This window comes from Anolis sagrei, chromosome 2 (genome assembly GCF_037176765.1).
Source record: "Anolis sagrei isolate rAnoSag1 chromosome 2, rAnoSag1.mat, whole genome shotgun sequence".
Taxonomy (NCBI): domain Eukaryota; kingdom Metazoa; phylum Chordata; class Lepidosauria; order Squamata; family Dactyloidae; genus Anolis; species Anolis sagrei.
This window is the reverse complement of record NC_090022.1, coordinates 8203244-8221976: the sequence shown is the minus strand read 5'-3', so window position 1 is coordinate 8221976 and position 18733 is coordinate 8203244. Positions and strand designations below refer to the sequence as shown.

The following is an 18733-nucleotide window of genomic DNA, read 5'->3' as shown; positions in this document are numbered from 1 at the left end:
TTCCACACAGCTGTATAACCCTGAATATTAAGGCAGAAAATCCCACCATATCGGCTTTGAACTGGAATATATGGCAGTGTGGACTCAGATAACGCAGCTCAAAGCAGATATGGTGGTGGGATTTTCTGCCTTGGTATTCTGGGATATAGAAATGTGTGGATCTGGGTGCCCTTCCACACAGCTGTATAACCCTGAATATTATGGCAGAAAATCCCACCATATCGGCTTTGAACTGGAATATATGGCAGTGTGGACTCAGATAACCCAGCTCAAAGCAGATATGGTGGTGGGATTTTCTGCCTTGGTATTCTGGGATATAGAAATGTGTGGATCTGGGTGCCCTTCCACACAGCTGTATAACCCTGAATATTAAGGCAGAAAATCCCACCATATCGGCTTTGAACTGGAATATATGGCAGTGTGGACTCAGATAACGCAGCTCAAAGCAGATATGGTGGTGGGATTTTCTGCCTTGGTATTCTGGGATATAGAAATGTGTGGATCTGGGTGCCCTTCCACACAGCTGTATAACCCTGAATATTATGGCAGAAAATCCCACCATATCGGCTTTGAACTGGAATATATGGCAGTGTGGACTCAGATAACGCAGCTCAAAGCAGATATGGTGGTGGGATTTTCTGCCTTGGTATTCTGGGATATAGAAATGTGTGGATCTGGGTGCCCTTCCACACAGCTGTATAACCCTGAATATTAAGGCAGAAAATCCCACCATATCGGCTTTGAACTGGAATATATGGCAGTGTGGACTCAGATAACGCAGCTCAAAGCAGATATGGTGGTGGGATTTTCTGCCTTGGTATTCTGGGATATAGAAATGTGTGGATCTGGGTGCCCTTCCACACAGCTGTATAACCCTGAATATTAAGGCAGAAAATCCCACCATATCGGCTTTGAACTGGAATATATGGCAGTGTGGACTCAGATAACCCAGCTCAAAGCAGATATGGTGGTGGGATTTTCTGCCTTGGTATTCTGGGATATAGAGATGTGTGGATCTGGGTGCCCTTCCATACGTCTCTATATCCCTAAATATCAAGGCAGAAAATCCCACAATATCTGCTTTGAACTGGAATATATGGCAGTGTGGACTCAGATAACGCAGCTCAAAGCAGATATGGTGGTGGGATTTTCTGCCTTGGTATTCTGGGATATAGAAATGTGTGGATCTGGGTGCCCTTCCATACGTCTCTATATCCCTGAATATTAAGGCAGAAAATCCCACCATATCTGCTTTGAACTGGAATATATGGCAGTGTGGACTCAGATAACGCAGCTCAAAGCAGATATGGTGGTGGGATTTTCTGCCTTGGTATTCTGGGATATAGAAATGTGTGGATCTGGGTGCCCTTCCACACAGCTGTATAACCCTGAATATTAAGGCAGAAAATCCCACCATATCGGCTTTGAACTGGAATATATGGCAGTGTGGACTCAGATAACCCAGCTCAAAGCAGATATGGTGGTGGGATTTTCTGCCTTGGTATTCTGGGATATAGAAATGTGTGGATCTGGGTGCCCTTCCATACGTCTCTATATCCCTAAATATCAAGGCAGAAAATCCCACAATATCTGCTTTGAACTGGAATATATGGCAGTGTGGACTCAGATAACGCAGCTCAAAGCAGATATGGTGGTGGGATTTTCTGCCTTGGTATTCTGGGATATAGAAATGTGTGGATCTGGGTGCCCTTCCATACGTCTCTATATCCCTGAATATTAAGGCAGAAAATCCCACCATATCTGCTTTGAACTGGAATATATGGCAGTGGGGGCTCAGATAAAACCAAGACAAGAACCCACCTCAGAATTCCTCGACGGGCCTTTCCTGCCTTCCTTTCTCTTCCTCCGATGTCCCAGGAGCCTGGGCTGGTTCTGCTACGGGGAACCAGTGTGTTTTGCACAAGGGGATGGAAGGGAGAGGGAAAGGGAGGCGGCCTTTCTGGCGGGGGAGGGGAGAGCAGCGCCTGAGAAGGAGGGCCTGCCAGGCCTCGGCCTCCGTTTCAACTCTCTTCCCAGGAAGAGGCGAGCCAGGCTGCTCTCGCTCCACAGGACAAATTAATGGTGTGCTTGTTTGGAAAGGCGCTTCTCCAGAGCCCTTCCATACAGCGCTCTCGCTGCCCGTCGGGCCTGGCAAGGGAAGCTGCAACTCGTGGCCTGTTCTCGCGCGATGCCCTTCCCTTGCCTGGCTTGCACGAGGGGCAGCGTGAGGCAGGTAATTTTCATCGCTGCTTCCATTGCTTGCCAGGGCCGACGGGTGGCGCGAGGCAGCGAGGGGCTTTGCGTGAGGCCAGGCCAGGCCACGCGGGCCGGATAGATGCCCTCGGCGGGCCGCATATGGCCCGCGGGCCTTAGTTTGGGGACCCCCTGGGCTACACAATGGCTTTACACCCACTCCAGCCCGGGCTGGCTTCGAACTCATGACCTTTTGGTCAGAGTGATCTTAATGCAGCTGACACTCAGCCAGCTGCGCCACAATCTTGAACATGAAGAAATAATACAATCAAGCAGCTTAAAAAGCAATTAAGTTTTGGCTTCCTCGTTGGAAGTGTAGTGCCCAGGGGTACGAGCTGCATTGGATGGTGGCTGGCTTTACATGGCAGCACCATCAACTCACTGCAAACCAATCATTTCTTTCCCTCCCTTCTCCCCACAAAGGGGACTCATGGCGGCCTCACATAAGCATCAATGATGCTATCAACATATACAATAAAATTTCAATTAGTACCGTAAAACTCAATTTAGAACATTATACAATACATTAACAAGAGTTTCGCAGATGGGGGGCAACTGCCGAGAAGGCCGTGTCTCTTGTCCCTAACAACCGTGTTTGCGAAAGTGGTGGGGACGATCTTAAGTTTCATGATGGTTCATAGTAGGAGATACGTTCGGACAGGTAATCTGGACCAAAACCATTCAGGGCTTTAAAGGTTAAAACCAGCACTTTGAATTGTGCCCAGAGGCTCATTGGCAGCCAGTGGAGTGTCGCTGCCTATGCGACACTCCGGTTAACAACCTGGCTGCTGACTGTTGGACTAATTGAAGCTTCCAAGAAGTTTTCAAAGGCATATCCACATAGAGAGCATTGCAGTAGTCTATTCGGAATGTAACCAGAGTGTGGACTACCGTGTATATGTATGAAAGAGATCCAGGAGCCTTTAAATATACAGGTTCTCCTGAACAGGAGTAAACAGAACAATCAAGCAGCATAAAAAACTAATGCATTTTTGACTGCCTTGTTAGGAGTGTAGTGCTTAGGGATGCGAGCTGCACTGGATGGTGGTTGGCTTTACCTGGCAGCACCGTCAACTCACTGCAAACCAGTCTTCACATTATTTTTAAGTAGCTGTTTCTGAACACCAGGACTGCTCAATATGCATTTAGTGAGTGTGTTGTGGCTGTTCCTCCTCTCCACTGGTGTCGCCTGCTCCCAGTCTGCTCCCATTGCCAGTACTGGTTGGCAGCCAGAGAAGAACCCTAGATTTGGAAGAGGCCTTGTGGGTCATCCAGCCCAACAAGACAACAGGTCCACTATTACAATAGTAGAAAAATTCCAAGCATATATTTGACAGCTTGTACAAGATAGAATCAGCAAAAATCTACAATAAACTTAAGTATGTTGTATTCACAATACTAATTATAGTCTCTTAAAGAAGTAATAATATCCTTATTAAGAGCTTCAGTTTCTTTATTGAATCCTAGAGTTGGAAGAGTCCACAAGGGCCATCCAGTCCCAACTCCCTGCCAGGCAGGAATATACATTCAAAGCACTCCAAACGGATAGCCATCCAGCCTCTATCACACAAAGAAAGAGACTCCACCACACTCTCAGGTCACAGCATTCTCCATTCTTGAACGGCTCTTACCATTAGGAAGATGGTACTATAGGAAATTGAGACCATGGCCGATAAAACACCCTTGCCTTTTCTATTCCCACAGGAGGTGAATCAGAACCAACACATACTGGCTTAATTCTTCTTTTTGATGTACGCAACACACTTTCTGTGACACCAGATCAGGTAGGTGAGAGAATCCCTGATGCGCCAAGAAGGGCTCAGGCTCCCACCATCCTCTTTGCATTGTCATTTTCCCCTCTTTCCACCCAAGATGCGTATAGCAAAATCCCTGTGTAAAGATGGACATCTAACTTGGCCACCAGAAGCAATGGGTTTTCTGGCAGGGGTCAGCATGTCCTGCTTACCAGTCATGTTTCTCTGTCCAGGTGACCTTCCAAGAGGTGGCCGTGTCCTTCAGTGTGGAGGAGTGGGCCCTGCTGAATCCGGACCAAAGGGCCTTGCATCAGGAGGTCATGGAGGAAAACCTGCAGATGGTGTCCTCTTTAAGTAAGGCTCCTTCTTTTGTAAGAAAGTATTACTTAACAACATGAAATAGCCGCTATTATCCCTTAAAGGGGGGAGGGGGGCAAAGGATTCCCCAGGTTTGGCATAGGTTCACAGCAGGATAAGATAACATTAAGTTTATCATTCAACTATAGCATCTCTCTATAGGTCTGACATGATGTGGAGGGGGGAGAAACACCCAGGTATCATGTCCGAAATCAACAGTCTTGAAACAGGTTGAAAAGAAACTGGTTGTTTCCATCATTTTGTACAGCAGGTGTCATTATTTCATTTTTCCATTGTTGTTGTTGTGTACCTTGAAGTCCTTTCCATTTCATCGCAAGTCTTAGAAAAGCCTATAACAGAGTTTTCTGGGGCTGATATTGTGCGCCCAAGGTCACCTAGTAGGTTTCCATGGTTGAGCAGGGAATCGGATATAGTGTCAAGAGGAGCCATAGCCCAATGTAATTTTTGTGTGTGTCTGTGTGTCAGGAGCGACTTGAGAAATTGCAAGTTGCTTCTGGTGTGAATTGGTTGCCTGCAAGGACATTGCCCAGGGGATGCCTGGATGTTTTGATGTTTTACCATCCTTGTGGGAAGGTTCTCTCATGTCCCCAAATGGGTAACCAGAGCTGCCAGAGGGAGCTCATCCGCGCTCTCCCCGGATTCGAACCTCTGACCTGTCGGTCTTCAGTTTAAGGGTTTAAGCCATTGCGCCACCGGGGACTCCCAATGTATAAACCACTCCAATTGAGAGGTCGTCCACTTTTTTTTTTCTAATGCTCATCTATTATTTATTTATTTGGAATTTTTATACCCTGTCCTTTCTCGACCTCCGAGGAGGGACTCAGGACGGCTACCAGCAGGCAACAATTCAATGCTGAAACCATAAAACAAATCATAAAATACAATCAAATCCCTAAAAAATAGATTTATTGCTATTTCCTAAAAAACTATATACAGGATGCATTAAAACAGTTTGCCAGGTTAAAATGTCATCGAAATCCATCCAAATTGCCGTCCAATAACATCTCATCATTGCCAGTAAAATCAATCTAATCTGCAAATGCTTAGCCAGGATTTAGGTTGTCGGTTATTCGACTTCATAGCAACTGCTCGGAGGCACAAAACAAATGAACCATGCAGCTTTCGTTCAGCTCTGAAGCCTCAGAGCGGCACTTAAAGATTTATTGCTATTTCCTAAAAAACTACAGAAACTACAGGAATAGCCAAAGACACATCTTTCCTCTTTGGCGTACATCGCTGTAAGAAGCATGTGTTGTTATCTCCTCTCTGGAATGTGTGTCGAAACAGAATCTGTCCAAAGTTACGGTCTAGGCATAAAGCATTGCTTTGTGCACTTAACTCTTGCACAGCATTTCATTTCTATACCGAACACAGAGTTTAAACTATAAGCAATATTTCATCACAGTTAAACAACATTGCTGAAATAAGTTTCCTCCGGAAGGTCAAGAGGGAGGGGGCAGATTTAACCTCCTTAGGGAGGGAGTTAGCAATAATACAACAACAAAGATCCCCAAGATAATTAGCTCTTTAGGCTGCAGATTTTCCCTCAGATTTGTCACAAAATATGTGGAGCATCCTGTCTCTGGGTGAACAAGAACTGCTTGTTTGTAATTTGGTTTATTATTAGAAATATCTTTTCCCGAAAATCAGAAATAGATGCTCTCTTTTTCACAGTTAGTCTGATCAATTGGTAACTATAGAATCAATTGGTAACTATAGAATATTCATATGTGTGGTTTCACCCACCCAGGGTGGTGGTATCTTAGGGAAAGTGGTATCTTCTACATGATTTTTTGGTTTGCTACCCCTGGAAGTTAGCATTTGCTCTTGCTGAAGACGGTACATCCAGGTCTAATAGTTGGAAGCTACAAGAAAGTAGATTTTGAGATAGCCATAGAAAGAAACTCTTGAAATGAGAGAAGTTCAGCAATGGGATCGATTGCCTAAATAGCTGGTGAGCACTTTAATGATACCTATTAAGTTTTGTTTGTTAAATATCTGTTCTCATTGTCTTTGTTGTCAAGCAACTCACGCAGAAGGAGAACCATCTCAATACCGGGTCTGTGGAGAGAATTGGGAGCTGTGTGTCTCTCGTCAGCAAGCAATGTCCACTAAGACGAAGGCCTTCATGTGCTTGGAGTGCGGAAAATGTTTCCGTCACAAGCAAAGCATTGCTTATCATCAAGCAACGCACACCAGAAAGAAAGAGTTCAAATGCTTGGAGTGTGGAAAGTCTTTTATTCGGAAACGACATCTCACTTCTCATCAAAAAATTCACTTGGGGGAGAAACCCTTTAAATGCTTGGAGTGTGGAAAGACTTTCAAACATAAGAAAAGCCTCGCCTATCATCAACCAATCCATTCTGGGGAAAAGCCATTTAAATGCTTGGAGTGTGGAAAGAGTTTCACTCATAAGAATCGCCTCACCTATCATCAAGCAACCCATTCTGGAGAGAAGCCATTCAAATGCTTGGAGTGTGGGAAAGGCTTCATTCAGAAGACAAAACTCACTTCTCATCAAACAATTCACTCGGGGGAGAAACCCTTTAAATGCTTGGAGTGTGGAAAGAGTTTCACTGATAAGAGAGGCCTCACCTATCATCAAGCAACCCATTCTGGAGAGAAGCCATTCAAATGCTTGGAGTGTGGGAAAGGCTTCATTCAGAAGACAAAACTCATTTCTCATCAAACAATTCACTCGGGGGAGAAACCCTTTAAATGCTTGGAGTGTGGAAAGAGTTTCACTCGTAAGTTAAGCCTCACCTATCATCAAGCAACCCATTCTGGGGAGAAGCCATTCAAATGCTTGGAGTGTGGGAGAGGCTTCATTCAGAAGATAAGCCTCACCAATCATCAAGCTACTCATACTGGGGAGAAGCCATTTAAATGCAGGGAGTGTGGAAAGGGCTTCTGTCAGAAGAGTCACCTGACTTATCATCAAGTAATCCATACTTCCGGGAATCGTTTTAAATGCTTGGAGTGTGGGAAGGGCTTTGCTCACAAGATAAGCCTCACCAATCATCAAACTACTCATACTGGGGAGAAGCCATTTAAATGCTTGGAGTGTGGGAAGGGCTTCTTTCAGAAGTTAAAGCTCACCTATCATCATGCTACTCATACTGGGGAGAAGCCATTTACATGCTTGGAGTGTGGGAAATCTTTTACTCAGAAGGTACATCTCATTTCTCATCAAACAGTTCACTTGAAGGAGAAGCCATTTAAATGCTTGGAGTGTGGAAAGGGCTTTATTCAGAAGAAACAACTAGCTTATCATCAAGCAATTCATACTGGCGAGAAATCTTTTAAATGCTTGGAGTGTGGGAAGAGTTTCACTCGGAAGATACACCTGACTAATCATCAAGCTATTCATACTGGGGAGAAGCCATTTAAATGCTTGGAGTGTGGGAAGGGCTTCGCACAAAAGGCAACGTTCACAGAACACCAAAGAATCCACACTGGGGAAAAACCCTTTAAATGCTTGGAGTGTGAAAGCTCCTTTACAAGAAAAAGAGGTCTAATTGCTCATCAAGCAACACACTCTGGGGAGAAGCCATTCAAATGCTTGGATTGCGGGAAGGGCTTCGTACGGAAGGCAGATCTCACACAACATCAAGGAGCCCACATTGAGGGGAAACCCTTTCAGTGCTTGGAGTGTGGAAGAAGTTTCAAACAGAAGAGTAGCCTACGGTGTCATCAAGTGAAACACATAGGGGAGAGAACCCTTTAAGTGTCTGGAGTGCGGAAAGAGCTTTTGTCAGTAGACCAGGAAAAGCCCTCTGACTTTAAACACCACACAGCTGAGTAGAAATGAAATCAGGTAATTGAAGATAATTAAAAAGGAGTAATAGTAAAATGCACTTTAAAGTAATAGGTAAATCCAATTAGCTAGGAAGATAAGCCGGAACAAATAGTCTAAGAAATTAGTCTATCAAAGTTCATGAAAAACAAAGGCAGAAACTTCTATAGCAGGGGTCCTCAAACTAAGGCCCGGGGGCCGGATGCAGCCCTCCAAGGTCTTTTACCCGGCCCTCGCTCAGGGTCAACCTAAGTCTGAAATGACTTGAAAGCACACAACAACAACAGCAATCCTACTCATCAGCCAAAAGCAGGCCCACACTTCCTATTGAAATACTAATAAGTTTATATTTGTTAAAATTGTTTTTCATTTTAATTATTGTATTGTTTTTAAGTGGTTTTGCACCACAAATAAGATATGTGCAGTGTGCATAGGAATTAATTCTTTTTTTTTCAAATTATAATCCGGCCCTCCAACAGTTTGAGGGACTATGACCTGGCCCTCTGTTTAAAAAGTTTGAGGACCCCTGTTCTATAGTATAATCCAAAAACTGGAAACATGAATGCAAGGCACTTAACCCATGATCATAAAATCCAAGAATTGAAAACATGAATCAAAGGCACTTAAAAGGCTTCGAAGAAACAGGAAAGAGGTCTTGACTTGATTCCAAATGATGCTTCATCTGACTACAGTTCCTGTACTTGGGACTTTTATCTCCTCATTACGATATGTCCCAAGCGGACGGAAATGGGTTTTGTTTTAGCCTTGAATCCCTTATCATTCTTTCTTTGAGCCTTGCAGAACGCCTGAGACACTGATCTGCTTTCCTATTCTGACTAACAACATCCTGTCTATTTGCTCATTGATTTCTGCAGCTGGCCCAAGTGCCAGGCTGTTCTCAAGCTCCAAATCATGGGAATTCTCTGGTAGCAATTCAGGGAGCACACCATCATCCCCACACCCTTCAGGAACATTCTCATGAGAAAATACACTTTGAACAGGGATCTCCTGGTCATTCTCTGCATCAATATCGTTGGAAACACCATTACCTTCATGAACCTCATTGTCATCATTCCCCACATCCAAAGTACCCTGATCCTTAAACACAATCACAGGCTGAGCTCCACCAGAAACACCTCCCTCCTTTTCCCTCATCCAAACCATGAGGAAACTGAACTTCTGCAATAGAGAGAGAGATGACTTTAAAATAGCATTTCTTTGTTGTTATTTTTTCCAGGAATGACTGGAATTTAAAAAAAGCTTTTGTTTTCAACACACAGTGTTCTTTTAATGAAATATTAAAACAAGTGTTGCTGAAAATAAGAGAGAAGACAAAAAGAGGTTTCAGGTTGGACAAGGTTCATGGCCAGGAATATGGAGTATATGTTGGGACTCCACTTTTTCCCTCCACAAAGGAGGCTCAAAACAGCTGTTCTCTTTGCTCTTCTTCGATGAGCATGGAAAGATGTCTGTTGTGGGTTAGACGGATAGCTAGGCCCTGTCCACTTTCGTATGTAATGATGTCCTTTGAGTAAAGTGTTGTATAACTTGTTAAGCCTGACTCTGTTCCTGAATCGCTTAAGCTGAGTCGCTCTATTGCTGGCAACAGAAGCTTCTCGTTTGCTGAACTGCTGCTGCTACAGCTGTTGCTGCTGATATGCCTTTTTAAATGCTTTCTCCTTTTAGAAAATTTTCCCAGCATTTTAAAGTGGGTGAAATATATATCTCAAGCAATGTATATATTTAGATTTTAATAAAAACATTTTCAGTTGGTTTTTCTTTTGTGGTGGAAGAATATGATGCAGAAATAACTAATTTAGCTTGAACAAGATATAATGAAAATATATTTGAATGGTTTTAATTGTGAAGCTTTTAATACTTTCTATTTAATTCTGTTTCAGTATTTGTATATATGTATATTTTAAATGGTGTGCTAACATTTTTTTTGTTAAGCTGCTTTTGAGTCCCCTTCACGGGAGATAATTTTAATAACAATAATAATGCAGTGCCTAAAGACTTTGGCCTGGACTTAAACACAATCGGCATGTGTCAGCTGCAAAAGGCCACCCTAATGGGATCTGCACGCATTATTCGCTGATACATCACACAGTCCTAGACACTTGGGAAGTGTCACATGTGAGCCAATGCAACAACCAGCATAGTGATCTTGTTTGCTGAGTACTAATCTTGTTGTGTTTCAAATAATAATAAATGAATAAATAAATAAAGTGTATTGAAGTGTTCCTTACTGAATCCTCCATTCCATTTCTCTCTCCCCCCCCCCCCCCCAAATCTGTCTTTATAGACCACACCCACCCTATTCTAACACAAACACTATACATGCCAAGAGAGGATCTTTGCATTCCTGGGCATAAAATAATCATTTATCTTGAGTTGTTTTTTGGGCAGAGGGGAGCAGCCGTCATCAATCTTGTTCTCAAGGGTCTGGAGAACAAGCCCTATGAGGAGCGGCTTAGGGAACTGGGCATGTTTAGCCTGAAGAAGAGAAGGCTGAGAGGAGATATGATAGCCATGTATAAATATGTGAGAGGAAGCCACAGGGAGGAAGGAGCAAGCTTGTTTTCTGCTTCCTTGGAGACTAGGACGCGGAACAATGGCTTCAAACTACAAGAGAGGAGATTCCATCTGAACATGAGGAAGAACTTCCTGACTGTGAGAGCTGTTCAGCAGGGGAACTCTCTGCCCCGGAGTGTGGTGGAGGCTCCTTCTTTGGAAGCTTTTAAGCAGAGGCTGGATGGCCATTTGTCAGGAGTGATTTGAATGCAATATTCCTGCTTCTTGGCAGAATGGGGTTGGACTGGATGGCCCATGAGGTCTCTTCCAGCTCTTTGATTCTATGATTCTATGATTCTATCTCTAACCTTCTCCTACTAGCAGTCATTTCTTGTTCCAGTGTCTACTGACAGTTTCATCTGGGTCTCGGTCTCTCCCACACAATTCTATTCCACAACAAGGTAATGGCCAATAGCCACAAGTAGAACTTATCAGGATCTTTCAAATTTAGTACTTAGCTTAAAAGATTGGGGGAGGGCGTTTGTGGCCATCTAGTCAGCTTGTCTCACTATTACCAAAGTAAATAAAACAACAGCAGGGCTCTGTGCCTCAACCTAGCCAAAAGTGAAGAAATTGGTCATCAGTTTGGATATCGTGAATCCCTACGAGGGACAGCTTAGGGAGCTGGGTATGGTCAGCCTGGAGAAGAACAGGTTAAGCGGAGAATATGTTGAAAGGATGCTATACTCTTCCCATGGTGAGAACCTATTTTTTAAATGCCTGATGAGTTAGGTACAGTTTTGTCAATATCCACCGAAAAAGCAGGGGTGAAGGGGAATAAATTCCTCAAAAATGATGAACAAGTTTTCTGAAGCCGTCACAGGAGAAGTCGACACTCTTGTTTCCGCAACCAGAGTCTCACAGTTCTCTCAATGTACCCATTGTGCACAGATCTTCTGATAGCCAAGCAAAGCAATGATGTGACCCACACATTCTTGTGAAATACCGATTATGCTTGAAATTCCTCTCTGATTTTTTTATTATTTATTTCATACAGCCTACCATACTTTAACTTTAGGTATCTAGTGTTATTTTTCTGCTATTTATTTATTTATTTATTTATTTATTGTGTCAGGGGCAACCAGACAATTGTATTACATTTCTAACAGAACAAAACAAACAAACAGACAAAACACAACATTTGCAAGCTTGGTAGTTGATTAAATTGTCCTTTGACCAGTATCTGGCCACTTGGAGTGCCTCTGGTGTTGCCGCAAGAAGGTCCTCCATTGTGCATCTGGCAGGGCTTAGGATGCATTGCAGCAGGTGGTCAGTGGTTTGCTTTTCTCCACACTCGCATGTCGTGGATTCCACTTTGTGGCCCCATTTCTTGAGGTTGGCTCTGCACCTCGTGGTGCCAGAGCGCAGTCTGTTCAGTGCCTTCCAAGTCGCCCAGTCCTCTTTGTGTCCAGGGGGGAGTCTCTCATTTGGTATCAGCCATTGGTTGAGGTTCTGGGATTGAGCCTGCCACTTTTGGACTCTCGCTTGCTGGGGTGTTCCAGCGAGTGTCTGTAGCTCTTAGATCTTTTCTGCTTATACATATTATCTATCCCTCACCGCTGTGCCCCCCCCCCCCAAAGCCATGGCTTTTACATATCATGTCCAAAATTTCAATTCTTCTTGTGGAGGAAACCTTCCTTCTTTATTTTTAAATCCTTTTCCCATAAATTTTCTCCATACGTCATCAAAATCACTTTGTTTCCATATACCTCTTTTAACTTTTAATAAACATGTCAGCTTATCATTTATTGCCAATTTCCATACTTCCTTGTACCACTCCTCTATTTGTATATTTATTTCTCTTTTCCAGTCCCTTGCTATAAGCAGTCTTGCTATTGTTAATACATTTGTTATCACATCTTTTTCCTCTTTTTTTCAATTGTTTATTATTATATAATGATAATAAAGCTATACTAGGACTTCTTTCTATTTTAATGTTCATTATATCTTCTATTTCTCTAAATACTTTCTCCCAAAAATTATTTACATATTTACATTAAGCTTACTCGCACAATACTCACATCAACACAATCACCATAAACAGCTTCCATTCTCTTTGGGGTGATACCTTCTCCTGTCAATAATTTAATGACTGCACGCTGCTTGAGTCGCATTGACCAACCGTCTGTGCAGGGTTCCATACTTTGCACTTTAACAACACAACCTTTTAATGCTAAGCCTTCCTGCCAAAATAGAACTGTAGAGGAGAGTCTACTGAACAAGCATACCAGTACTGCCCACTGTTGAGTTACGAAGGTGGAGGCATTACTTTTCATTCAACCCTAGTAGTTGCAATGTGGCCATATCACGATTACACAGGGCTAAGTAGAAAAGACAGCAAGCCTTAGTAAGAGAGAAGGCATCAGGAAAAGAGACAGAGTGAATCGCAGGAGGATAGACTCCACCAAGGGAGCCCTGGCTGTTCTGAATCTCCAAGACCAGTGTAGATCTGGCTGGAAGGTCCCTCATTCATAGAATCTCCATCAGTCAAAGCTGGCCTGAAGGCACTTGCCAACAGCAACAACAACGCCTCCATCCTTGATCAGGTCTTGCCTTCCATGATTGAATCACAGAATCATAAAATAATAGAATCCTGGAGTTGGAAGAGCCCACAAGGACCCTCCAGTCCCAACTCCCTGCCAGACAGGAATACACATTCAAAGTACTCCAAATGGATGGCCATCCAATCTGTTTATAAACCTCCAGAGAAAGACTCCACCACAATCTCAGGTCACAGCATACTCCATTCTTGAAAAGCTGTTACCATTAGGAAGATAGTACCAACAGAAATGGAGACCATGGCCAATAAAATACCCTCGCCTTTTCTATTCCTACAGGAGGGGAATCTGAACCAACACATACTGGCTTGCTTCTTCTTTTTGATGTACGCAGCACACCTTCTGTGACACCAGATCAGGTAGGTGAGAGAATCCCTGATGGGCTAAGAAGGGCTCAGGCTTCCAGAATCCTTTTTGCATTGTCATTTCCCCCTCTTTCCACCCAAGATGCCTGCAGCAAAGTCTCTGTGTCAAGATTGACATTTAACTCAGCCACCAGAAGCAACTGGTCTCTGACTGGGGTCAGCGTGTCCTGCTTACCAATCATGTTTCTCTGTCCAGGTGACCTTCCAAGAGGTGGCCGTGTCCTTCAGTGAGGAGGAGTGGGCCCTGCTGAATCTGGATCAAAGGGCCTTGTATCAGGAGGTCATGGAGGAAAATCTGGAGACTGTGTCCTCTTTAAGTAAGGCTCCCTCTTATGTAAGGAAAAAATAGTCACAAAATGACACAGCTGCATAATGTCACTTAAAAGGAAGGGGGCAAAGAATACACTAGATTTGGCATAAGTTCACAGCAGGATAAGATAACATTAAGATACCATTCAACTATAGCATCTCTCTATAGGTCTGACATGATGTGGAGGGAGGCAGAAACACCCAGGTGTCATGTCTGAAATCAAGTGTTGAAACAGGTTGAAAAGAAATTTGTTGTTTCCATCATTTTGTACAGCAGGTGTCATTTTTTCCATTGTTGTTGTTGTTGTGTACCTTGAAGTCCTTTCCATTTTATAACAAGCCTTAGATAAACCTATCACAGAGTTTTCTGGGGCTGAAACTGTGCACTCAAGGTCACCCAGTAGGTTTCCATGGCTGAGCAGGGAATCGGATATAGTGTCTAGAGGAGCCATAACCCAGTGTATTTTTTCTGTGTCAGGAGTGACTTAAGAAACTGCAAGTCGCTTCTGGTGTGAAAGAATTAGCCACCTGAATGGACGTTGCCCAGATAATGTTTTGATGTTTTACCATCCTTGTGGGAGGCTTCTCTTATGTCCCCCCAAGGGGAGCCGGAGCTGCCAGAGGGAGCTCATCCACGCTCTCCCCCCAGATTCGAACCTGCAACCCGCCGGTTTTCAGTCCTGTCGGAACAAGGGTTTAACCCATTGTGCCACCAGGGACTCTCAAATGTATAAACACTCCAATTGAGAGGTCGTCCACTTTTTTTCCTAATGCTAATCTATTAGCAATAAAACAACACTCCACCCTCCCCAAATAATTAGCTCTTTAGATTTGTCACAAAATATGTGGAGCATCCTGTTTCTGGGTGAACAAGAACTGCTTGTTTGTAATTTGGTTTATTATTAGAAATACCTTTTTCCAAAAATACAGAAATTTGTGCTCTCTTTTTTCACAGTCTTATCAATTAGTAACTATAGAATGTGCCCTGTATATTTATATGTGTGGTTTCACCCACCCAGGCCTTGAGGAAAGTGGTATCTTCTACATGATTTTTTGGTTTGCTACTCCTGGAAGTTAGCATTTAGTCTTGCTGGAGAGATCCAGGTCTCATTGTTGAAAGCTACAAGAAAGTAGATTTTGAGATAGCCATAGAAGGAAACTCTTGAAGTGAGAGAAGATCACCAATGGGATTGGTTGCCTAAATTGTTGGTGAGAACTTTAAAGTTACCTATTATTAATATTTTGTTTTTTAAATATATGTTCTCATTGTCTTTGTTGTCAAGCAACTCACAGAGAAGGGGAATCATCTCAATTCAGGGACTGTGGAGAGAATCAGGAGCTCTGCCTCTCTGATCAGCAAACAACGTCCACTAAAAAGAAGCCCTTCAAGTGCTTGGAATGCGGAAAATGTTTCTGTCAGAAGAAAAGCATGGCTTATCATCAAGCAACGCACACCAGAGAGAAAGAGTTCAAATGCTTGGAGTGTGGAAAGTCTTTTATTCAGAAGGGACATCTGACTTCTCATCAAACAATTCATTCAGGGGAGAAACCCTTTAAATGCTTGGAGTGTGGAAAGTCTTTTATTCGGAAGGAAAATCTCGCTTCTCATCAAACAGTTCACTCAGGGGAGAAACCCTTTAAATGTTTGGAGTGTGGAAAGAGTTTCACTCATAACAGTATCCTCGCCCGTCATCAAGCAATCCATTCTGGGAATAAGCCTTTTAAATGCTTGGAGTGTGGAAAGGGCTTTTTTCAGAAGAGTAATCTGACTTACCATCAAGGAAGTCATACTGGCGAGAAGCCATTTAAATGCTTGGAGTGTGGAAAGAGTTTTCCTTACAAGAGAAGCCTTACCTATCATCAAGCTACTCATACTGGAGAGAAGCCATTTAAATGCTTGGAGTGTGGGAAGTCTTTTATTCTGAAGGCACATCTCACTTCTCATCAAACAGTTCACTTGAGCGAGAAGCCATTTAAATGCTTGGAGTGTGGAAAGGGTTTCACTCAGAAGACAAACCTCACATATCATCAAGCTACTCATTCTGGAGAGAAGCCATTTAAATGCTTGGAGTGTGGAAAGGGCTTCATTCGGAAGATGTATCTGACTATTCATCAAGCAACTCATGCTGGGGAGAAGCCATTTAAATGCTTGGAGTGTGGGAAGGGCTTCGCACAGAAGGCAAGGCTCACAGAACACCAAAGAACCCACACTGGGGAAAAACCCTTTAAATGCTTGGAGTGCGAAAGCTCCTTTACAGGAAAAAGAGGTCTAATTGTTCATCAAGCAACACACTCTGGGGAGAAGCCATTCAAATGCTTGGAGTGTGGGAAGGGCTTCGTACGGAAGGCAGACCTCACACAACATCAAGGAGCCCACATTGAGGGAAAACCCTTTCAGTGCTTGGAGTGTGGAAGAAGTTTCAAACAGAAGAGTAGCCTACGGCGTCATCAAGTGAAACATACGGGGGAAAGAACCCTTTAAATGCCTGGGGTGCGGAAAGAGCTTTTGTCCGTAGAAACACCTCCCTTCTTTTCCCTCATCCAAAACCATGAGGAGACTGAACTTCTGTAACAGAGATTACTTTAAAATAGTATTTCTTGGTTGTTGTTTTTTTCAGGAATGTCTGGAATTTTAAAAGTCTTTCTTTTTGAACACACTGGCTTGTTTTGACGAAATATCAAAAAAAGAGTTCTGAAAATAAGAGAGAAGGACAAAAAGAGGTTTCAGGCTGGATGAGACTCATGGCCAGGAATATGAAGTATGTGTTGGGACTCTACTTTTTATCTCCACAAATGAGGCTCAAAGCAGCTGTTGTCTTTGCTCTTCTTCGATGAGCATGGAAATATGTCTGCTGTGGGTTAGACAGATAGCTAGGCCCTGTTTACTTTCCTATCTGGTGATGTTCTTTGGGTAAAGTCTTCTATAACTTGTTAAACTTGACTCTGTCCTTGAATCGCTTAAGCTCAGTCGCTCTATTGCTGGCAACAGAAGCTTCTGATTTGCTGAACTGCTGCTACAGCTGTTGCTGCTGATTTACCTTATTAAATGCTTTCTCTCCAGTACTCTAAAGTGGGTGAAATATATATCCCAAGCAACTTATTTATTTATTTATTTATTTACTTACTTACCTTACTTATATACCGCTGTTCTCAGCCCGAAGGCGACTCACAGCAGTTCACAACAAATACGAACAGCAAAAATTCAGTGCTACAGTATAGAAACAGTTAACAACCTAACACATTACACAATTAATAAACAGTTACTACAATACTCATTCACTGTCGTCTCGTCATCAAAAACATGTTCCAGATTCGTCATCCATTGTTCCATTCCAGTGTTCATTAACCAATCATTGCATTATTCGAACGCCTGCTCAAACAGCCAGCTCTTCACCTTTTTGCGGAATACCATTAGAGATGGTGCTAGTCTAATGTCCGTAGGAAGGGCGTTCCACAGCCGAGGAGCCACCACCGAGAACGCCCTATCTCTCATCCCCGCCAGCCGAGCTTGAGAAGCAGGCGGGATCGAGAGCAGGGTCTCCTCGGAAGATCTCAAAGTCCTGGTGGGTTCATAGGCAGAGATGCGGTCAGATAGGTAGCTTATATATTTAGGTTTCTGCTGATTTACCTTTTAAAATGCTTTCTCCTTTTACAAAACTTCCCCAGCATAGCTTGAACGAGATATAATGCAAATATGTTTGAATGGGGTTTTAACCTTTTAATACTGTTTCCATTTAATTCTGTTTCAGTATTTGTATATATTTTTTTCAATGGTGTGCTAACACTTATGTTAAGCTGCTTTGAATCTCCTTCAGTGGAGATAAAGCAGGGTATCAATAATTTTAATAATTAAAAAACTCTAAAAATACAGCACCAAAACAGCAGAGAGGAAACAACCAGGCACATCTTAACACCTCTCAACAAAAGATTCCCCCAGGCTCAGCCAGGCCTTCAAATGCTAATAAAGACGGTCAGTTGAAACATTCACACCTAGCTCCAGCAGAAAAGAGCTTTTTGCCCTTTGCCCTACCCCAGTCATTCCACACATATATAAACCCATTTTCCTAATTCCAACAGACCTCACTACCTCTGAGGATGCTTGCCATAGATGCAGGCAAAACGTCAGGAGAAAAATGCCTCTAGAACATGACCATATAGCCCGAAAAAAACCCACAAGAACCTAGTGATTCCAGCCATGAAAGCCTTCAACAATTTTAATAATAATTAATAATAATTAATAATAATAATTAATAATAATAATAATAATAATGCAATGCCTTAAGACCTTGGCCTGCACTTAAACACAATCGGCACTGACAAAATTACCATCTGCCAGCTTTAAAAGGCCACCCTACTAGGATCTGAATGCATTATTTGCCAATACATCACACAGTCCTAGACACATGGGAAATGTCTAACGTGTGATCCAGTACAACAACCAGCGTAGTGATCTTGTTTGCTGTGTACTAATCTTGTTGTGTTTCAAATAATAATAAATAAATAAAGTGTATTGAAGTGTTCCTTAGTGATTCCTCCATTCCATTTTTTCTTTTTTCCCTATCTGTCTTTATAGACCACACTCACACTATTCTAACACAAACAGTATTCATGCTAAGAGAGGATCTTTGAGTATTCCCCGATCCTTCTTCAATAACCCTTAAAACAGTGGTTCTCATCCTGTGGGTCCCCAGTTGTTTTGGCCTACAACTCCCCAAAATCCCAGCAAATTTACCAGTTGTTAGGATT

General features: G+C 42.9%; 1 protein-coding gene and 1 pseudogene across 1 annotated transcript; both read left to right on the top strand.

Annotated features, from left to right (window-relative positions):
• LOC132765976 (zinc finger protein 585A-like) overlaps positions 1-18733 on the top strand; it is a 55442-nt pseudogene that overhangs the window by 3749 nt on the left and 32960 nt on the right.
• On the top strand, positions 4697-10409 carry LOC137096279 (zinc finger protein 160-like). The gene has a single exon (XM_067465321.1). The coding sequence runs from the start codon at positions 6352-6354 to the stop codon at positions 8110-8112; it is 1761 nt and encodes a 586-aa protein (XP_067321422.1). The 5' UTR covers positions 4697-6351; the 3' UTR covers positions 8113-10409.